This window comes from Nematolebias whitei, chromosome 19 (assembly GCF_014905685.2).
Source record: "Nematolebias whitei isolate Nwh7 chromosome 19, NemWhi1, whole genome shotgun sequence".
Lineage (NCBI taxonomy): Eukaryota > Metazoa > Chordata > Actinopteri > Cyprinodontiformes > Rivulidae > Nematolebias > Nematolebias whitei.
This window is the reverse complement of record NC_056516.1, coordinates 35,175,289-35,198,810: the sequence shown is the minus strand read 5'-3', so window position 1 is coordinate 35,198,810 and position 23,522 is coordinate 35,175,289. Positions and strand designations below refer to the sequence as shown.

The 23,522-nt window shown below is 38.5% G+C and overlaps 1 protein-coding gene across 1 annotated transcript in view; it reads left to right on the top strand.

The window, feature by feature from the left end:
• The window catches only part of LOC119425516 (collagen alpha-1(XIV) chain), a 231,844-nt gene that overhangs the window by 17,449 nt on the left and 190,873 nt on the right, over positions 1 to 23,522 (top strand). The window contains exons 2-4 of the mRNA XM_037693045.1: positions 758 to 877; positions 16,021 to 16,164; positions 18,771 to 18,854. Of these exons, the coding sequence (XP_037548973.1) occupies positions 758 to 877; positions 16,021 to 16,164; positions 18,771 to 18,854 (348 nt within the window). The remainder of the gene's footprint in view (positions 1 to 757; positions 878 to 16,020; positions 16,165 to 18,770; positions 18,855 to 23,522) is intronic.

Here is a 23,522-nt window from a genome sequence, read left to right as displayed (position 1 = left end):
GCTTGAACAAAACATAGCTCTCCATTTCTACAGGCTAAAGGCTAGCCTGCTAACTGTACCTCCATTGTGTGTGTACTGTACATTGTTCTGTTGTCCTGTTTTATGTTGTTAATCAAGTAAAAAAACAAAACAAAAACAAAAAAACACCACTTCTGGTAATGCTTAATATAATTCCCTTTTTTCCAAATGTAATTCCGTTTATTTTTCAAATGTGATTCCGGCCACTTCTGCTTTGGATACTTCCGCTTTGGCTTAATGTAATTCAGTTTTTTCAAGTGTAATTCAGTTTTTTCAAATGTAATTCTGTTTTTTCAATTGTTGTTCATTTACACCTTAGGGCCACCGTATTTTCTAAATGTTTAAAACACAAATGGAGTGACTGCCTCTACGGCACCATAACTCTGGAGGGAGTTCAATCTAACCTAACTCTTTAGTGATGCTACGTTTAAGTAGAAACGAATCAAAGTTTCTATAATTGCTTGCTGTGCCTTGGTGCTTTAGGTGATTTGTAAAAATAGAAGTTAAACTCCAACAAAGTTGAACTCCATCTACTGTTATAAATGTCATCCATTATTATACATTATTGACAGTGGTATTTTTTTCCAGTATTAACCAAAAGTAATTAAAAGAATGGTGCATGGGAAGTTTTATTTAAAATTATGTTTTCAAAGTATGCAATATTCAGATATTTAAAAAAAAATGGTTCAAACCAACTATTACCTCAATGCAGCTGAATTTCCTTTTATTGTCTTTCTAGCATCAACACCACGGAGACTTCGTGCAAAAGTTGTTGGTCCGAAAAAGCTGGACGTGGCATGGAATAAACCAAAGGAAGGAGTTGTTGATGGCTACAAGGTCATTTACACCACACGGCCGGGTAAGATCTAGTTCTAATCCAGCAAAGTGGAGCATAAACTCTCATATGTGTTTATTTCTTTACAATGATTAGATTGAGAACAAGGAATTGTTGGTTCATCAGCACACTGTTTGAGCCAGTGTGTAAAAGGACCTCATTTAAACATCCACACATCCCTTTCCTGCTTTTTCCTTTATGGGTTGTGGGGGTCACTGGTGCCCATGTCCGGCAGTAATACACCCTATAGGTTACAAATCCATCACAGGACTACACTGACACAATGAGACAAACAACCATTCATTCTCTCACTCACACTTAGGGACTATTTAAAGTTACCAATCACCCTAGCATGCATGTTTTTTTTTTGTTCTGAAAGGCAACACCTCCACCAACTGAGACACCGTGCAACATCATGTGTTCAAGAATGAGCAAACTGAGTCTCCTATCAAAATGAATTTTCCCCAATTTCAATTAATAATTTTATTTTTTTATATGGGGCGACTGTGGCTGAGTGGTTAGAGCAGTCGTCCTCTAATGGGATAGTTGGGGGTTCAATTCCACCATGAGTCACATGCTGAAATGTCCCTGGGCAAGACAGTGAACCCCTCATTACCTCCGATGTGTGTCCCTTCAGTGTATGAATGTGATCTAAAGCACGGATTTGTCTTTGTATAGATACAGTATAGTAGAGTGCTGTAGGAATGGGTAAATAAGGGCACAGATTGTGCATTTGTGTTTCATTTTGAGCACTTGAGTACCTTGATAAGATAGAAAGGTGCTATATAAGTACAGTCCATTTACCATTTACCATATCTTTGGCTATATTTTGTTTTAGTTTTATCAACAGGAAATGGACTGTACATATATAGTGCCTTTTTAGCCAATTGGGCTACTGAAAGTGCTTTACAACACAATCTGTGCCCTCATTTACTCGTCCACACACCATCATACAGCACTCTGCTACATCTCTACAAAACTAATCTGAATAAATCACTCTCTAGAGCACAGGTGTCGAACTCCAGGCCTCGATGGCCGGAGTCCTGCAACTTTTAGATGTGTCTCTGATACCACACAGCTGAATCAAATAAGGAGGTCATTAGCAGGACTTTGGAGAACTTGACTGCACTGAGAAGCTAATTCAGTCATATGATTCAGCTGTGTGGTATCAGAGACACTTCTAAAAGTTGCAGGACTCTGGCCCTCGAGGCCTGGAGTTTGACAACCCTGCGAGTAATCAGGGTCTCAGATCACATTTAGACATGGTGAACACATCGGAGGCAATGAGAGTTCAGTGTCTTACCTTGGGACATTTTGATATACTGCCAGGAATCAAACTAAATCTCTGTGGGGGACCACTGCTCTAATCACTGATCCACAGCTGCCCTGTAAGATCCACTACAGCCAACTTGTCAAAAGAAAGCATGTATGTGTACACTTGAATCTTTTTTGTGGCCTTAGTTTTGTGAGTGGACACTCTTTAGGGAACCTTTGTGGTTTGAACTTTGTTCAGGTAATTATGACAGATTTTTTTCTTTAATCCTCTCATGTCCAGTCCTGCCTGACGTCCACACAGTTAATCTCACATCACACCCTGGAGCTGAGCCTTGATTCCTCACTGACAGTTTGGTAGCTTGATGCCTTGCTCAAGGGCCCCTCATTATGTGCCGCAGGGCAATCTTCCCCTTTGCTTCTTGCTTCTAGTTAAGAATACTTTTTGCCACATTGCATTAACAGTAATGCAAGTACCGGTAGTTGTTCTTAGAGTTTATTTTGTGAATCAGATCAACAATATCACATCTGTATTTGAGTTTGTGGGATTAAAACTCTGATTTTACACAGAAGAGCACAAAAGTTAAAACTATTTATTCTAAGGCAGAACAAATCAACCTTTTTATGTGGTCTTCCACCCAATGACGCGCACATAAACATTGTTGATTATTCATGTATACAGGCTAGTCTCATTGAGCCACGAGGACATTCATTTACAAGAGAGACCTGTTCCAGACAGAACATATAAAGTACAAACAACAATAACAGTAAACAATGAAAACAATAAACAACAGTAAAAAATGCAGTTAAAGTAAGAGTAGGGAATAAAACAATAAATCAGGGTGCCGTAAAACAGTAAGAAATACTAAAAACAAGAACATATTTGCATTGATTTTTCTATTGACATTATCAAATATTTGAAACTCCTTTAAAAAAACCAAGGTGAACAACTTCAGTTCCTGTTATAAGGTGTTCAGGGTTGCAGGAACTGAGCAGGAAAAGGACGTTTTGCCAAGTTAAGACCGTACGAGGGAACGCTGCAGGTAATGATGTCCTGAGAGCGCATGTTGTAACTGCACTGACGGCGTGACATGTGGGAGGAGATATAAGAAGGTAGCAGACCAAGGAGGGATTCATAGATGAAAATGAACCAGTGTGAGAGCCTACATGTAGATAATTCATAGTTCATTATCGAGTGGATTTCAAGGTTTAGGTTTTGACTTGGTGAGCTCTACATGGACCAATATACATCTCGGAACTTTTACATTCCTGCACCCTGATCACGGCTTTGAGGTCCTGTGATCAAGACCTGCGGATTGTCCCCCAGACAAAACTGAAAACTAAAGGAGGCAGAGCCTTTTCTTCTGTGGCTCCAAGACTCTGGAACTCCCTTCCTCAAACTCTCTGATCAGTGGACTCAGTGGCTTCTTTTAAAGGCCAGCTAAAAACTCATCTTTTTAAATCTGCCTTTGCTTAAATTTGTTTTGTGCACTTCTTTATTTTGTCAAAGCACTTTGTGATTTTTATCTTGAGAAGCACTATATAAATAGACTTGTACTTAATTACTTACTATAATGAGGACCAACTGACCAAGGAGTACAGGGTGTGGTGATGGGTATGGTAGTTACAACCAGTTATGAATCTTAGCGCATCATGGTAGACAGCATCCAACATCTGCAAGGAGCTGGCAGGGGCATTCATGTAAATAATGTCACCATAATCAGTGGCCGGTAGGAAGGTAGCGGTTACATGGCGTTTTCTGGCATTCAGAGTTAAGCAAGATCTATTTCTGAAAAAGAAACCCAGTTTTAATTTCAGTTTCTTTATCAGGTTTTCAATATGTGGTTTAAAAGAGAGATGTGCATCGACCAAAATTCCCAAGTATTTGCAAAAATCTATAAACTCAATAGGCACAACATGCATGGATGAGATAGGAGGAAGAGTTGCTGGCACTGACTTTCTGTTGGAAAACAACATCCCTTTGGTTTTGTCAGCATTTAGCACCAGCTTGAGATGGAATAAGTCTAACTGAATGATGTCAAATGCAGACTGTAGAAGCTGGAAAACCTTGGAAACAGTGTTAACTCGGCAGTAAACAACAGTGTCATCAGCATAGAGATGCAAGGATGCGTCAGGAATGTTTTGACCTACATTATTTATATAAATTGTAAAAAGAGTGGGGCCTAAAACTGAGCCTTGTGGCACACCATTGGTGACCATTAGGTAGTTAGATGAAGTACCGTTATGTTGAACACATTGCCTCCGACCTGAGAGATAGTTTGAGAACCAGCCAACAGTGTGATCTGAGAAGCCAATATCTGAGAGCTTGTGACATAAGACGTCATGATCTACCGTATCAAAGGCTTTGGACAGGTCTAAGTAAAGTGCAGCACAGTAATCCTTAGTGTCCAAAGCTTCAACAACATCATTAAAAGCCTTTGTCAGTAAAAAGACAAATATATGATTGGTTTTATTTAATATTATATCAAAACATTTACAAAAAGGAAAAAAAGAGTTAAAAATAATTGAAAAGAGGTTGTTTAGATGACATAGAGTAACCCAGGTGTGTTGGAGACGTTGGTAATGCTCAATGCATATATTACAAATTAAAGTTGAGCTGTTATATTATTTGTTTTAGATAGATGTTTCTCAGTGTTTTAATTTTCTAATAGGATAGTTTTGATCAGTAAAATTTTACATGGTAATCGTGCCATGAATAGCCTCTGATATTTTCCTTTTTATTCAACATTTCACTGTCTAAAGTTGCTGCCTTACTAACCCATAGATAGAATACAAATGGTCCTGAAAGTAAATGCTTGGTACTTATTTTCAAGTGATTATTGTCAGGACTCGGGGAGAACCAGAATATTGTGTCCAGAAATACATTGCTTTATATTCTGCTACAAATTGTGCTCAAAAGTAGAACGAAACACTTTTTAAGGCAACGTGATCTAAGCTGTTTTATCAGCATAAAAAAAAGAAAAGTTTCTTTGATAGATGCCTTCTCTTTTGTTTGCTACTCACTGTCACTGCCACATATTCAGTCTGATACCAGAGTGTGGCGATGAGTTGAGCTTGCAGTGATGTCTGAGCTTTATACTCACATGACTCTAATACTAAACAGTTTCCAGGTTTTTCTCTTCAGCAGGATTCGAACGCTCACTGTTTATCTCCGAGCTCGTTTTAATTGGGTTCTTCAAGGGAGTACGCCCAACCCAATGAAACGCAGAGTGTGTAGAATCTCAACATAAAAGGCCCTCGTCACACTGAACGGTTGATTTTAATGCTTACATTCTGTAAAATAATATGTTTTCAGTAGAAATGGAGCGCCTCAAGACAAATAAGACATCCCCTTTTTTCCAGTCAGAAATTTACACATAGGCATGGACCTGAAAGTGGAAATTCCTAAACAACAGCATAATTTAGAATCAGCCTTTTAGCACCTGGGGATTTTTAAAAGAACTGAACTGACGCAGACAGAATTGTGAATGTTTACTTCATTTTTATTTCTCAGCCTCCAAAGAAGATAGAAGCCTATAATGAAAACCACTGGAGAGTTTTTTTATGTTTGGCTCTGAATGTAAATCTCTGGCTGTGTGTGTGTTTTAGACAGTTGTTGAAAATGGTATTTTCATGTAATTGTCAAACTCGCAAGTGAGGAAAACACAAATGCTTCCCCAAATGTGCCAAAAAGGTTTTCTGATAACATCAACATTATCATCACATAATGGATAAAATATTTTGGCCATGACTCAAAGTGGGTTTTTTTCTTTCTTTGAAAATGCTTACAATTTCCTCTCAGTCATTCAACACATTATCAAGGCTCATATAAAACTGGATGAAGACAAAACGAGCCTGCGTTAAGACAAACACCTACTAAAGTGGCTTCATAGTGTTTGTTGTTGCCAGCATACAGGACATAAAGAAAGAAAGCTGTCACATCATTGTTTCTTAAGATCTTCTTTGGTCAGACACACATGGTTACACCAAAATTTGAGATAAAAAATAAGCATTTTCTTCACTAAAATGGCCATTTGCAAGTGAACCAAAGGTGGGAGTGCCTTAGTTTTATTAAAATTTGTTATGATGAGTTATACTACCCTGTTAAATGTGATCCAGTTAGAAGGAACAAAGTTAGCAAGTGTTATGCTGATGTCCGTTGTCGCTGAGGGATTTGAATAGTGAATGTTTGCAGTTTACATTCAATTTTCTGGACTATAATTGAACAGGTAATGGAAGTGAACTTTAATGTTTTTGGTACAAGATATTCAAGATGACTCCGTGCATGCGTGGGTTTTCTTCGGGTACTCCGGTTTCCTTCCACAGACCAAAAACGTGCATGTTAGGCTGATTGGTAACTCTAAATTGTCCCTAGGTGTGAGTGAGAGAGTGAATGGTTGTTTGTCTCGTTTGTCTCTATGTGGCCCTGTGATGGACTTGCGACCTGTCCAGGGTGTCCCCCGCCCCTCGCACAGTGATTGCTGGACATGGGCACCAGCGACCCCCGTGACCCAAAATGGAATAAGCGGGTAAAGATAATGGATGGATGGATGGATGGATATTCAAGATGATAGGTGTTAAGACTGTGTAGAAGAACAGAGGTAGGGTATTTTTTTAAATTTATTATTTTTATTTTGCTTGTCTGATGCAGCACAGAGAATTTTATCCACCACCAGGGGCAAAGGTGTGGCTATGAGGTGTCCATTGGTGACCTTGGTCATCATAGATTAATCTTAGGCCACCCTACTAGCCACTCCCAATCTTTTGAAGAAACTATGCTTTTAAGCCATATAAAAATAGCAACCATAGTTTCCTCAAAAGATGGGGTGGCCAGTTTAAATATACATACATGGCGGTGGCCATCTTGGATTTTGACGTGGCCGCCTGATATTTACTGTGACCTTACGCCTGGATTAAGCCACACACCAAAATGAAATTCAGCACGTTGCTTATTTTTGACCCATTCATTTGAGGGAAATGTACTTTTAAGTAATGTAAAAACTAGAAAGTATAATTTCCTCAAATGATTGGGGTGGCCAGTTTAAATATACTTAATGGTGGCCATCTTGGATTTTGACGTGGCAACTCAATTTTTGATAATGATCTTTTATACATGGCAGCACGGTGGTGCAACTGGTAGAGCTGCTGCCTCTCAGCGAGCAGGTCTCCGGTTCAAATCCTGGTTCAGAGGCCTTTCTGGGTGGAGTTTGCATGTTCTCTCCGTGCATGCGTGGGTTTTCTCCGGGTACTCCGGTTTCCTCCCACAGACCAAAAGCATGCGTGTTAGGCTGATAGGTGTGAGTGAGAGAGTGAATGGTTGTTTGTTTTGTTTGTCTCTTTGTGGCCCTGTGATGGACTTGCGAGCCGTCCAGGGTGTACCCCGCCCATCGGGCATTGATTGCTGGACATGGGCACCGGCGACCCCCGTGACCCAAAATGGAAGAAGCGTGGAAAAGATAATGGATGGATGGATCTTTTATACTCCTAGATGCAGCCACTCAAAAAAGAAGCCGCCTTATTGCTTATTTTTTGATTTATGCTTCCAACAATGGATGGATGGACAGAGGCTATTTCCAATTCTCCCTGTTTACTCTGCAACAGGAGATAAAATGTTGCTTTTCTGCTTTGGGAAACAACCTGTTTACTGTTCTTACACCTTTTTGTACCGTTAGGGCTGTTTCTACCCAGTGACTTAATTTATGATTCAGGCTTAGTGGATATCACAAACTTTTCTTATTTACCTCGCTGCTGGAAGTAAACCACTGTGGCTGAAGGTTTTGGGCTGCACGTCATTCTGTGTTATTAGTCCTACTGCCAGCTAGAGGCAGGGTAAACTTGTAGCTCGTGGTGTTGCTCAACCTGTTTGCTTGATCACAGTAATGAAAAAATGTCAGATAAGGTGCAGTAAGCACAGGCAACATTCCCATGAGACCACAGGGGAGAATCGACTGAATGGAGGCAATGACATTGGGGTATAAGAAGATAGAGGTACTTGAGGGCAGGATGAAGGATGGAGCTGGAGAAGCATGAAGGAGCAGTAATGGAAAGCTATAGATACATGAATGAAGAGGAGCTTTAAACCTGGCAAAGAAAAAAAAAATGTATTTTCAGTTTTGCTTTACCAATTCAGTTTTTGGAAAAGTCATTGATTTGTTGTCATTTCCCAAATGACTGTTTAAAAACCTGCTTCATTATTTTCAATATTTATTAAAACGCACACTTACTCAGTTTGCAATACAGTATTTTTCCAGATGAGCAGTTTGCTCAGAGGTCGGGGGGCTTGAGACTTATTGCAGTTTCTTAGCAGCTTCTCTGGATCTTTGAGATGTTTCTGGGATCCATTGAAGGTGTTCACCCAGTTTTTGAGTCACAGACCTGAGTGCTCCTGCGACCACTGGTCTTTTAACCCCCACATTAAAAATGTTACCAGAACCACCTTCTTCCACTTGTGTATTATCACTAAAATTAGAAACATCTTGTCTAAAAATGATGCAGAAAAACTGGTTCATGCATTTATGATGTCTAGACTGGACTATTACAATGGTTTATCTGGGTGTCCAAAATCTTATTTAAATTCTTCAGTTGATGCAAAATGCTTCTGCCAGAGTTTTAATGAGTTGGTATAGGAGAGAACATAGTTCTCCAGTTTTAGCTTCTCTCCACTGGCGCTCTGTTGAATTGGTCTTATTTTTAACCTACAAAGCCCTCAACAACCTAGCTCAATCTTATATTCCAGATATTATTGTTCCATATTTTCCCAGCATAGCACTTTGCTCTCAGACTGCAGGTTTACTTGTGGTCCCTAGAGTTTACAAAAGCAGAATGGGAGGAAGATCTTTCAGTTATCTGGCTCCTCTTGTGGAACCAACTTCCAGTTTCTGTCCGTGAGGCTGACACATTGTCCAGTTTTAAGACTGGACTTAAGACTTTCCTTTTTTGATAAATCCAATAGTTAGGGTTGGCTTGTTATAATGCTATAGGCTTAGACTACTGGAGGACAAATTGACCTACTTTCATCAAATGAATAGTTATAAATGCATACAAATGAAAGACTCAAAGCAATCTGCTAGCTCCTTAGATAAATAACATTATTAACTTACTTTTTATGTATATGAATATTTCTGTTCAGTGCCCTGAGATGACTTCTGTTGTGACTTGGCACTTTATAAATAAACTGAACTGAACTGGTACCACCGAGGCCTTGACTCCACAGTTTTTCTGGAAATCCTTGAGCTGAGAGTTTGTAAAACTTTGCATTGGAAGATCGGGAGTTAAAACGCTGGTATGGGCAACAACAGAGAGTGATGGAGAACCAACAAGCTGACGAGAAAGGGGATGCATATTCAGTTAGTAGAAGTCATCAGGTAAAATCAGGGAGACTTTTCTGCTTTGTCATCTCGTGTGTATTTTTGTGATGAGCACTGCAGCTTCACAGGTGCTAAAAATCTTCACTGCCTTTCATGCCTTTTCAAAGGTTCTCAAATAGACTTGACATTTCCACCAAGGCAAGATGGCCTCATTTCTGAGACAGGCCCATGCAGCACATCGCCGTTGGGCACTGCTTAGTTTTAAAGAACACAGGGAAAAGAAAAAAAAAAGAGTCGGATTCAAAAAGTACCGGGGACTGCTGGGATGGCTGCTCACCTCCTGGGCAAAGTGAAGAAAGTGAATGACAGGGACGATCTTTTCTCACCACAGGCTGTTGGTATCAGTGGAGTGAATGAGCAGTTAATTTCCCTAAACAGCAGGAAACTTCTGGAAGAGCTCTGCTGGATTATTTTGTTGAACTTTTCGCTTTGTAGCTGAAGTAGATAAATGGCTTGTCTTCAGTCCTAGAGAGAGTTGGCTTCATTCTGCAGCACCTCATATTTGTATTTCAGAACGCGAGACCAAACCAAATATGATTTAATTCTTTTTAAAGTTTTTCAATATTAGAAAACTTCGTAGCGTTTAAAGAATTGCCTTCCATTTGACAACTATAGTAGCGTATTAGTTTTTATTTCCCTGTCAGTCACATTGGAGCAGCTGCTGAAAATTAGATTTGTTAAAAATAAAAAAAAGAGTTTTAGTGGCTGACAGTTCAAGATTTATTGATCCCAACCGGAACATTATATTCTACAGCAACAAATTCAAGCAGCAAGCTCAATGACAAATTAAATTTAATCAAACTAAAATAAAGAATAAGCACTTTTCACAATCCTAAAGTAATAAGTTTGTGTTCTCCCATCTCTGACTTTTTGTAAATATCATTTGGATATAATCTCTTTAGGTCAGGAAGTTGATACCTGCAGTACAGTCGATTTGGAAACTGCTGACTTGTACCGCTTCCACAGCAGCCAAGCACATTTACAGGATTAGATGCCCGATGCATATTTTGTCATTTGATTTTTATTGCTTTCTTTTTGGTCATTGGTACACACATTTTATGTCGGTTCATATTTGTTCTGCTCTTTGCTTCCAGCACGAGCTGCCATTCCCTCGAGCGGTAATAAAACTGATATTTTTCTTCAGTTTGCAAAGCCCTGTCAAAGGTCATGCCACTCTCAGAGAAACACTTCGAAAATAAAACTTTTAAGGATTTTTTTTCAACTTCAATAAAGCTGTATTTCCCCCCAAAGTACAAAATAGTTTGAAACAGTTTGTAAATGCAAATAGGTAGAATATAAGTTTGGACACTCCAGTGTTATCCATCCATCCATTGTCTTTTACCTGCGTCTTCATTTTCAGGTCGCGGTGGTCACTGGTACCCATATCCAACAGTCACTGTGTGAGAGGTGAGGGACACCCTGGACAAGCCGCAAGTCCATCACAGGGACACATAGAGACAAACGAGACAAACAACCACTCACACCTAGGGACAATTTAGAGTTACCAATCAGTCTAACATGCATGTTTTTGGTCTGTGGGAGGAAACCAGAGTACCTGGAGAAAACCCAAGCATGCACAGAGAGAACATGCAAACTCCATCCAGAGAGGTCTCGGGGCCGGGATTTGAACTGGCAACCTTCTTGCTTAGAGGCAACAGCTCTACCAACCGATCCACCATGCCACCCACAGTGAAGCAGTGTAAAAAGAATGTAAAGAACACAGGTGGACAAAGGGACACAGATTTCCCCTGGTCTTCATTCAGGACAGAGTGAGGATAGAGAGTCATCTATTCTTCCATCTATCGCTCTCCAGGGGACTCGCATGCAAGGTGCGTCCTTCCATCACCTGTTGATGGGGTTACCCCAATACCAGAATCAGGCTCGAATCAAGGCTTGACTCCCAAATAAACATGCCCCCATATGTTGCTGGATGCCCCCATTCTAATGAGCGAGGACTCACTAGACCTTTTTAAGGATACTAACACATGTATTCGTATCCTACCAATATTGAGTTTGCAATACCATACCATACCATACCATACCATACCATACCATACCATACCATACCACTTTATTTATAAAGCACTTAAAACAGCTACAAGGCCAACCAAAGTGCTGTACAGACAAAACAACAGGTAACACACAAAGCAAAATACAAATGAGGTAAATTAGAATATAGACATAAAAACGATGCAGATAATGATGACAAACCAGTGTGGAGCATACAGGATCAAAACACAGATCATCTGGTGTTGAAAGCTACTGAATAGTAGTGAGTTTTTAAACGGGACTTGAAAACCGAGAGGGAGGGGGATAATGCATTGCGGTCTAGATTTATCATGCCTACTTCTGTTTTTACTGATATATTATCAATTTGGGCCAAGGTGAGGTAGAGGTAGGGCAGCCGACTTGGCAACCAAAAGTTTCATGTTTGATGCCCAGTCAATCCCACATGTTGAGGTGTCTCTGAGTAAAACACCTAATCCTTAATTGCTCCCTGGGTGCTTACATAGCTGCCCACTGCTCCACCTGGGTGTATCCCAGGTGCGATGGGTGAAATGCAGAGAACCAATTTCACTGTTGTATGGGAACATACGATGATGACAACACATAGCACTTTATTTATAATGTTTATTTGCCTTTTGTACCCCCATTTTTGACTAAATTTATTAGAAATTATTCTCAAGTTTGATGTTTCATCTTTTCGTTCACTTTTATCAAGAGTTGGTGTTCCACCCTTATAGTCTACCATTGCAATTGGAAGTGGGTATGAATGTATTTGGGAACATGGTGCTTAACTTTACGCATGTGCATTGATATCTGTAAAAAAAGGTCGATGTTCTGCTTTAAGGATGTGACGGGGTTTGACAATGAGCCACATTTAGAGGTTTTTTGTGAGGGACAGTGTCCTGGTGACTCCCAGTCCGGTCTCAAACCTCCTTTAGTTTCTGCTGTGGTACAATGGTCGTGTCCTTTGCTTATGAAAATTTTATTTACAATCAACAAAGTTATGCAGATAGCTGTAGGCATTACGGCAGACTTTTGTCCATCATTCCAGAAAAAAACTGTTTTGTTGACGTCACTGTGTAGGCCCTGTTGATAACTACCATTTGTTCTGTAGACCATGGTCCTGGTCAGATGTGAGAAACACAACATCTCCCCAAAAGAAGCTTTCTTGTTTTGCTCCTGAATGCTCTTTGTTTTTTTTTGTGTATTTGGCACCATTTCATTAATGAAAGTTTCATAATGCAGCTGCTATCAGTGCACATAGCCTGTGTCTTTCCAACAATCCGAGATGCATGTGATTGTTGGTGCAGATGATTAAATGTCTGTCACACAGGTCCATGGAACAGTGTGACAAGAAATTGTACTTTAGTGCTACCTTTATGCTGGATCATGGAGCACCTTGATGGTCCTAAATTGAGAAAAAGTTTTTTTTTTTTTCAGTTAACTAAATGAAACTAAACAAACAAAGACTGTTAGAAAGCTGCTAGTGTAACAGAGAGAAGTGGATCTGTAATCCTGAATCTTTATCCCCTGAATGTTGCCAAGCTAATAACATGGCAACATTCAGAGGGAAAAGGATCCAGGGGGAACTAATGGGGTCAGTTGCAGCATTTTTCATCATTTTTCATTACAAGGGCATATCTTTGTTAGATATTATGGAAATAACCTCAGCAGTTCATTGTCCAAGCAGGCCATCATTAACAGCATCCAGGAATATATGACTTGCACAAAGCACCAAATTCTTCTACTGTATGCTTTTAGTCTTATCGCTCTGTCTGAGACTTGTTTGACTGTATAGTCATCAGGGTTTGTTGTTTTTTAGGCCAAGAATGTTAATGTGTGCGAGTCAAGTATCAAAGCACTTCTCAAGAATGTACTCTATGTTCCCCCCTCTAAGACTCATTCATATTTCCATTTAAGCTACACCAAGTGGACGAAAGACTCCATCCTGTCAAAGGACGACGAGTTCACTGCAGGTTTAATTGCTTCTTGAGGAAAAAGTGCTTTGCTATCCAAAATTAATGTTTTCTCACCCTTTAGATATTCCTGCTACAAAACAGGTGTTGTGAATGCCTGTTGAATTTACATCTACATCATTACATGAAGATTACAGAAACTCTGTGATCTCTGCACAGTAGTCGTCACATTAACAAGGAGCCAGTCAATAAATTATTCTAAAACCCCTATTCTGATAGCACAGATGGTAGTAAAACAGACAAAAAGTGTTTCTTCTAAATGACTTGTCTAAATAATCCACGGGCGTAATAATTGTATCAAAGACATGAAAACGAGAAGCTTTTACTCATTTGCTCTTTTATAATGAGTAGGAACAGTGACAGGAGGTGCTAATCTGTATTCTTCTGTGCTATTGTTGTTCAAAACTTGCTAAAAAATAAGATTAAATGCTGTCCACATACTTAGTACAGGTGCATATGAAGATAAACAAATCTAAAATGAATTCAACTTGCTGTGAGCCAGTCTTCAATTTCCTTTGCTCATGTCCAAAACCCATTAAAAAGGGGGGTTTTGATGAATAGAACTCACAAATCTGGACAATGTTCTTTAAAAATTACCTTTGATTGCTGCTTCATGCATTTGCTTTGAAAATATTCATTTGGACTGTTTTTCTTGGTTTATTCTAACAACTCTAAATAGCATTTGAATTCATGTTTTGTCACGCTCTTTGAGCATGTGCTCAGAAAACATGATTACTAATGGCCTCATGAGCAACTGGATACAAACGAAATCATGAAGAGGATTGTTGACATACAATACACAATCATGGTAAAACAAAATAAGTAATTAGGTTTGTTTTGGTCGGTTTTTTAAACCGATAAAAAGACTGTTAAATATGATGGATCTTACTAAATTTCAGGTTAAAAAAACAAGGTCAGTAAAATCAGTTTAGCAAATACAGTACCCGTTGCACAAAGACACATTATTACCAAGATGACCTTCAATATACTGAATTAAAAAAATCTCATTAACAGCTGACAAGGGGGTTTTAGCTGTGATGAAAATACCTCCAAGAATCATTATCATCACCATTGACAAGGGGAGCCAAAATATAGTTGTTAAATGGTTAAAGGACAATGATTATTTCAACTTGTTGTTGAAGCATTGGATGCTAAAGACTTTATTTGGACCCATCTAAAATGTTTGATACAAGATCATGCCATCTTATGGCACAAGCTCTCAGACAATGGTTTCTCAGATCACACTATCTGTTGGTTTTCTAACTATCTCTTAGATCGGAGGCAATGTGTTCAACACAATGGTACTTCTTCCAGTTATTTGACTGTCAGCAATGGTGTACCACAAGGCTCAGTCTTAGAACCCACTCTCTTTACAGTCTACATAAGTAATGTAATTCAGATCATTCCTGACGCATCCTTACATTTCTATGCCGACGATAAAGTTGTTTATTGTCGAGCTTAATCAGTTGCTAAGGTTTTTCAGCTCTTACAGTCTGCATTTGACATCATTCAGTCAGACTTTTTCTGTCTCAAACTGGTGCTAAATGCTGATAAAACCAATGGGATGTTGTTTTCAAACAAGAAATAGGTGCAGTCAGTTCTTCCTTCTATCTTATTTATGAATGGTGTTCCTATTGAGTTTGTCGATTCTTACAAATACTTGGGAATCTTAGCCATAGCACATCTCTAGTAAGCCTCATGCCGAAAACTTAAAGAAACTGAAATTAAAATTGGGTTTCTTTTTCAGAAATAGATCTTGTTTAACTCTGAATGCTAGGAAACGCCTTGTAACTGCTAATTCCTTCCAGCCATTGACAATGGTGGCATTATTTACATGAACGCTCCTACAAGCACCCTGCGGGTGTTGGATGCTGTCTATCACAATGCGCTAAGATTCAAAACTGGCTGTAACTACCGTACCCATCACTGCACCCTGTATTCATTGGTCAATTTGTCATAATTAACGTCACGCAGACTCTCTCACTGGTACATTTTCATCTTTAAATCACTTCTTGGTCTGCTGCCTTCATATATCTCCTCCTAGATGTCACTTCATCAGTACAGCTACAGCATGCACTCTCAAGACATCATTACCTGCAGCGTCCCCTCAGTGCAAACTGAACTCGGCAAAAAGGCCATTTCTGACTCTGCTCCTGGAACACCTTACAAAAATAAATGAAGCCGTAGACTTTGACCTCTCCAAGGGATTTTAAACAAGTGTTAAGTTCAATGCAAAAATGAATGTAGACATGTTCCTGTTTTCAGTATTTTGCCCCGTTTCATAATGTAGCTTGCTTTTATTTTGTTTTATATCACTTCTTTTATTTACTTTTCATTTTATATTCATTCAACATTTATTTATACAGATAAATCACATTGAGCCTCGAACAGGTCTTTCTTGAAAATGAGTCCTCGTGAATCAATGAGACTAACCTGTATAAATAAAGTTGACTGAAAAAAAACGAGGATTACAAAATATATATAACCAGAATTTATTCCAAACAGTTTCTCTTGCCTCATGGTTTGTTTGGTTTTCCTGTAACAGGTGGAAAACAGAAGGTGGTGTCAATATCAAATCAGGAAACAAATCTACTCATTGAAGATTATGACCCGTCAAAAGATTACAACTTCAAGATCTTCGCAGTGAAAGCCGGGAAGGAGAGCAAACCTCTGCAGGGGAAACATGAAGGTATGCGACTTCACCAGAGCCCAATTATAAATCCTCGCTGTTGCCGAGTCAGCCGAAAGACTGAATGGCTGTCACTGCAGCGCAATCAAGGTGGCCTTTTACAATCTTATGTTAAGTTTGGGGTTTATAAAAATTAGAAAACAATAAATCTGACCTAGATAAATCTAACTTCTCTTACTGTAACATGACGTGTAACAGAAAAGTGCTGCTCGAGTTGATCCCTGTTGAATTTGCTCCTTTAGCTCCAATCATTGAAGCCACAGCAGGTGTTTTCCTTCAGCTATGATTAGCAGAGAACCTGCTGTCTGATTAGGGTGTGGCTACAGGAACCATATGCCTGACAGTTGGAAGCAACGAAGCCGACACAGACGGAGCTTTTAGGTGCTTCACTCAGTTGTGCCTTGACTTTGTGTCTGACTCAGGAGGATGTAAGAGTGCACGTTTCCATAATTTAAACCACATCAAATGTTTCTTTTCTTCCTGAACCTGCTGCCTCTGAAAGTTTTGTCTGTTGGCTGCTGATTCTTTTGACTTAAGCACAAACTTAAAGTGCTTGTGACATGCATAACCCACAAATACAAAAAGTGGTTGAAAACATCTTAATATTTAAGAAATTTGGCATAATGCACACAATTTTACCCATTTTCTCACAAAACTGGTGCATTTTCTTTTTAACTTGGTGCATACAAAGTGAAACAGGAAGTGACATCAAAGGGGAACTCTTTAAAAAGGGGAACGCCCTAGTCTTTGTTTATGTAAGCAATCTTATTTGAACTCTGATCTCCGTCTGATAGTGGCTCAAAATAATCTGAAGGAACATTAGATTCTTCTGATCTGTCTGTGTTCCCCTTTGTCATCACTTCCAGTTAGCAAATACCTCCACAGCTGTTCACCGCAGTATTGTGATTAAAATAAAATAGGTTATCTTTCCAGAAATGTATATTTATTACAAAAAAATGATGTCACAAACACTTTAAGAGTTGGTGATAAACCATAAATTTGGTTTATAACTAAACAAATGCTCTATATAATGTTTTTTTTTTTTTTGCTAAATCCAATTATTTTAGGAGATGTTTATTTTCTATTTTATTTATTTCTTCTAATAAAATGAGGAAAATAGAGCCATTGTTCTTCTGTATCAAAGCGAGTCAGCTGATGTGGTTTGGACAATCGATTATGATGCTTTCAAGAGGCTTTGTGGGCACAACCCCATGACATGACACCTTGGGAAAGACCCAGGACTTGCTGGAGGGATTTTAAGAATTTATTTTAGGAAATGAGGTCCATTTGTCCTCCAGTAGTCTTAATCTATGGCAGCATAACCAGCCAAACCTAACTATAGGATTTATCAAAAAGGAAAGTCTTAAGACCAGTTTTAAAACTGGATAATGTGTCAACCTCACAGACAGAAACTGGAAGTTGGTTCCACAAGAGAGGAGCCTGATAACTGGAGGATCTTCCTTCCATTCTGCTTTTGGAAACTCTAGGAACCACGAGTAAACCTTCAGTCTGAGAGCGAAGTGCTCTGTTAGGAAAATATGTAACAATAAGATCTGGAATTATAAGATGGAGATAGGTTGTTGAGGGCTTTGTAGGTTAGAAGTAAGATTTTGAATAAAAATAATAATGACATGAATAATAATAAATTAAAAAAAATAATAATTCTGTTAATAGTCAATGCAATGGAACTGGATATAATCTTATTAGCTCCTCCTGCAGTTTGGAACTGATTTATTTTTACACTTGATTTGCTTTCCACCAAAATAGTTAGCATATGGTGAGGACAAAATAAAGTGGACTAACTCGCCATGCTTAGTCTAGTATTTCTGTCTTGCTGGGAAACCACACCCCTTCTATAAATATACATACAACCCTATTTCTGAAAAAGTTGGGCTGTGTAAAATGTAAAAGAAAGCAGAATGCAACAATTTGAAAATCTCAAAACCCATATTTTATTTACAACGGAACATAGCGAACATACCAAGATTTTATTTCATGCTTGTTTCATCGGCGTCCTGACATGTTGCAGTTTTATATATGTGTAGGTATTTAGTTATTTATTTATATTGATTGAAACACCCTGTTTTATTAATGCATCCCTCTGCTTTGCACGTTTTCTTTTACTTAAAGTTAGATGCTTTTTTGAAAGCTTTTTGAAAAAAAGAGGTTTGGCAAAGCAAAGCAAAGCAAAGCAACAGCAACAGCGCGCCTCAGTTTACTGTACAGAATTAGGCCACGCGTGTTTGTTTGAGTCACTGACATTCAGAGGGTTCTGGTACTTGTTTTGCTTCACATCAGGAAAACAGAATCAGGACACACAGAGCTTCTAAAGTGTCTTTTCAACGCACAGCTTCTGAGATGCTCAGTGTGTTCGTATAAAGCGCACAGATAGGACTGTGTGCTCATCAAAGCTTATAAAAAGCACAAATCGTTGCATTAAATAAGTATCTGAGTGCACTGATAGTTTCAAAATAACCCTTTTAGTTATCTGTCATACTACATCTGCAAGTTGGATTTTTTTTTTTTTTTACAAGTGGTTAAGCCTATTTGTTAAAGACCGCCTTTCATTAATGCAGACCTTTACATTTATATATTATTTCTTCCAGCTCAGCGATCAACCGTCGAAACGACCGAGTCCCAAACGAGACAAAGCGGTGACGTGACACGGGAAAACAATGAGATCTCAGAAGGTAAGGTGCTCAGCAGTGGAGCAGGAGGCAGACCAGGTGAAATGACTCACAGGTGGAAAAGATAGACACGTCTGTTTGCTGTACCGTATTTTTCGGACTATAAGGCGCACTTAAAATCCTTTAATTTTCTCAAAAATCAACAGTGAGCCTTATAATCCGGCGCCACTTATATATTAATTCTGGTTGTGCTTATGAACTGATTTTATGTGGTACACGGTGCTCAAAAATCTGTCAAAATGTTTTAGTTTGCGCCTTATAATCTGGTGCGTCTTATAATCCGAAAAATACGGTAAGTCCCCGATCGTCTGCATTCAAGATTTCCACTTTGAAACGGGATCAGTGAAAACTTTACAACATCATCTTTGGAAGACTTTGCTTTTTTTAAGGGAAGTAAAAAGAAGAAAACAGTTCAAGTTTTATATTCACAGTCTTATTTTTGTAAATATGCAGGATGTCGTCCATTTCTGAGATGTTTTTTTTTTTAAATAAATGGTAATCGTAACAATTTCATAGCTTAGATTGTTCCCCAAAAAAAACAAAAAAAAACTGAGTCTGTGGAATTACTCATTAAAATCTACTGGAGATGCCTCTCGTTTGTGATGCTCCAAAAAAAAAAGTATGAATAAAACAAGAGTTCTCTTGTTCTGTACGGCCTGTTTGCAAACAGTGGTGACTTTTCGTAACCGTTCTTACCTATTTCAATAAACGACTTGTTTGTTCCATGGTCCTGCATTTCTATTGTCATTGCGCTTCAGGACAGAGAAAATGGAAAGAAAGGAAATGAAGTTGCGCTATAAATAATGAGAAACGGCACAGATTAGAAAACAAATTGAGATTAACATAAGTCATTTATAAGTTTGAATGTGTCGGTGAGGACTGCATGAGGCCAACAACCAGATGTTACAGTGGGAGGGCAGGAAAAGATAAAATACAGGAAAATTTTAATAAACTGGGTTTTACAATCAATTTGATTTTGTTGTTTGGATTCATGCAGGCTTTCCTCCCTTAAATCTTATTTTCTCATTTAAAATTAAACACGTTTATGTTTTTCCCCCTTTGAATAAAACGCATTCAATGATGCACACAGTAAAAGCAATTCTCATGGAATTAAATTAATATTTTAATAGCTCATGAGTCCGAGTCAGAGAGGTTTTATTGTCATTTCAGCTACGTACAAGTACATATTGAAATAAAACGGCGTTCCTCCAGGATCGCGGTGCAGCACGGAACGTTACGTGCAAAACCAACACAAACACAGTGCAGATACCAACAGACCTATAATAAATGTAAAAAGACATCTAATCTAATCTAATCTAATCTAATCGTCACAATCTAAGCAAGTTAAGAGTATGCGGTATTTTGCAGTAGGTGGTGCAGAGGTTAGAGAAGTTGAGTCTGTGATTTGAAGGTCACCGGTTCAACTCCCCGAACCGACAACATAAAAAAAAATGCAGGTGGGAAAGATAAAGCGCCCACACCTGCCTCCACCCGTATCAGCCCCACCCTGTGCCCTTGAGCAACACCCTTAACCTCAACCATCTGCTCCCCTGGGCACCCTAGCAGCTCCCTGCTCCACACAGAGGGCTGCGGCAGCTCGGTGCTCTGAGGTTGCGTCAAGAAGAACATCTGGCGTAAAAACAATCGGCAAGTCTTCGTGCGAGCTAGCTCGCTGCGGCAAAAAAAGAAAAGTAAATAAAATATTAGTAACTTTAAAAAAAATAATAATTCCAGATATGAACTTGTGTTCCTTTGCAGCTTTGTTAAAAATTGTGTGTGCATGTGCGTGTGATGTTGTTCGGAGCCTGGAAATGGTAACATTATATATTTTTTAAGGTGCTTATTTGAACATGTGGCACAAACTTTGAGCCACATGTTCAAAACTAAATCGCAGCTTCAGTTTTGACGACCAGCACAAAGTTACGTTACATTTCTAATTGTTTTTGCACTTTTAAACGACTTCCTCCTGCTCCTCCGTCAGCCTGGAGCCTAAACACAGAACTGCTTCTACGTTGCAGCAGATTTTGTAGCGCTCAGATAATCTGTTGTACAACCGAACATGAAACGGTTTTTCTGACTTTTACCGTACTTTCAAACGATCTAGGCGATCTTTCCTTTCAGATGCTAGAAATGTAAGTTCAACGTGAATTTATTTCTGCCTGTAAGTTGAAATTACACAGCCCGGATCCGTCTGATGCTCAGTGTCATTTTAATCTGAGGTTTTACACAATTATACATTTTGTAACGTTTCACTGGAAGCCTGCAAGCAGAGCTGAGGGTTACCAGCACAACACTTGTAATTAAATGGACGTGCATTGGAAAGTTACGTGTCTGCAGAAGAAAACTGCAAAATAAATGTGATTAAAATGATTTGAGGCAAGCAGTTCCTACAAAACTAAAGTCAAGTTTGTTTTGTGTTTAGAATATTTTTAACGGAAGTAATGGGTTTAAGTGTTATTGAGTTTAATATTTTTTTGATTGCTTTTTGTAGCCTCTTTTCATTTGGAGTTTTATTGTAACTGAATAAAGAAAAAAAAGACAAACTAGTTTTATTAGATTTTTTTTTTTGAGAAATAGAAACATAACTATGGAGGATTTTTAGCCTGTTGCATTCTTAATGAAATAAGACACATAGGTTAACTGTTTCTCATTTTGAAAACGTAGTTTGACAGGTGTTTCAGAATGGTTAGTTTATTTTATGAATTAATGTTTTCTGTTGCTGCACACGACGAGTCAAAGCAGCCTGAGGGAGGGAAAAGGGAGCAGCGAGTCTAAAGGGAGCCGATCCAAAATGTTGAGAAAATTACAGCTTGGACTTCCATAAATGTTCTTTTTCAGTCTCATCATTGCTGCTTGGGCGATACAAGGTTACAAATCTACGTGAGACCTTTTTTTTTTATCTTCCGTTCCCCCCTTAAAACAAGTCCTTCTGCACAAAAAGCTAATTTTAAAGGAACCATGAACATGAAATGGCAACGCTTGGATTTAAGTTGCTGATTTGTCTTATTTTAACTGTGCAGTCACAACCCTGACAAGTTGGGATTGTGTAGTATAAATAAAAACTCACTGCAATGATTTAAAAACCTCATAAATCCAAGTTTGATCCACATGAGAACATTGTAAACTTATCAAATGTAAAAGTAAGCAATTGTAACATCACGTTTTTTTTGGTAAAAAATTAGTTAATTTTGAATTTAATAGGAAGAACACGTTAAAATAGTTGGGACAGGGCCAGATTCCCCCACTGTGAGGCATCCTCTCTTCTTTTACCAACAGTCTGTAAACATTAGGAAGTGAAGAGACCAGTTGCTGGAGTTTTTGCAGGGGAACGTTGTCCCATTCCTGTTTGATGTTGGGTTGATTGAAGTGTTCAGCAGTCCTGGGTCTTTGCTGGATTTTTATTTTTGGCTATATGCAAGCCTTTGTTGCTCTATTTATAAAACTGATTCTACTTTTCTGCATTCATGGTGTGCACCCCCATACCATCAGAGAGGCAGGCCTTTCAGCTGTGAGCTAATAACAGGCTAGATGGTCCCTCTTCCTTTTAGTACCAAACCACGTGGCGTCCATGTTTTCACAAAATAATTCCAAATTTTCTTTTTTTTCTGACCACAGAACAGTTTTGCACTTTGCTACAATTGAATTTAAATGAGCTCAGAGAGATGGCTGTGTTTCTGGATTATGTTAATGTTTGTTTTTTGTTTTTTTTTGGATGATAGAGCTTTAACCAGAATGGCACAACAAGCTGTGTTTACAATATTTTGTGGAAGTGTTCCTGTGATTTCAGATTCTTGAAATGATTTGATGATATTATGAACTGAAGATGATGTGATATTTAAAGTATTTCCAATTTTATACTTAGGAACATCATTCTGAACATTTTCTGCAATTTTAAGCATAATTTTCTGCAGACTGGTGAACCTCTGCCCATCTTTACTTTTAAGAGGTTTGACCTCTCTAAAAAAAAGCTCTTTTTATACCCAGTCCTTACAGACCTGTTGTCAATCAACCTAATCAGTAGCAAAATGCTGTTCTAGCTGTTTCCATGTCACACTAAATTTTGCTGCCTTTTTTTTTTTTTCAAATATTTTTAAGACATGTTGCTTCCGTACAACTTTAAAATACCATATTTTATCAAATACACAAAGTTTACATATAAAGCATTGTTTGGAAATTAGCTTGATTTAAACATTCATATGACTCTGGGGATAAATGACTGGTTTCTATTGGACTGTTTGTTGACATTTGTTTTCTGGTTTCAGTTATGTCCTCTCCTGACTTTTTCAACCATCTCTCTTCATAACTGCATATTTAGTTTTACAATATAGCATTTATTTACTTTGGCTTTGGTGTAGCTTTACTTGTGCATCTCATTTATGTGTTATGCGAAGATACAAACCGAGGTAAATTAGGCCCATTGTTTGTCTTCTTGTTGCCTTCAGCCAAAATCTGTGCTACTTAAACTCTCCTGAAGTGCTGTAACCTAAAACTGCCTATCTAATCCAGAAGCTTTATAACAATGAATATCATGAGGTCCCAGTTGAAAGAGTGTATCCTGCCATGCACTAAACTGGTATATCTTGTTGTTTTGGATGATTCAGTGGCTTGATTTGATAGGCGGTTTTAGGTTACAGCACGTCAGGAGAGTTTAAGTAGCACAGATTTTGGCTG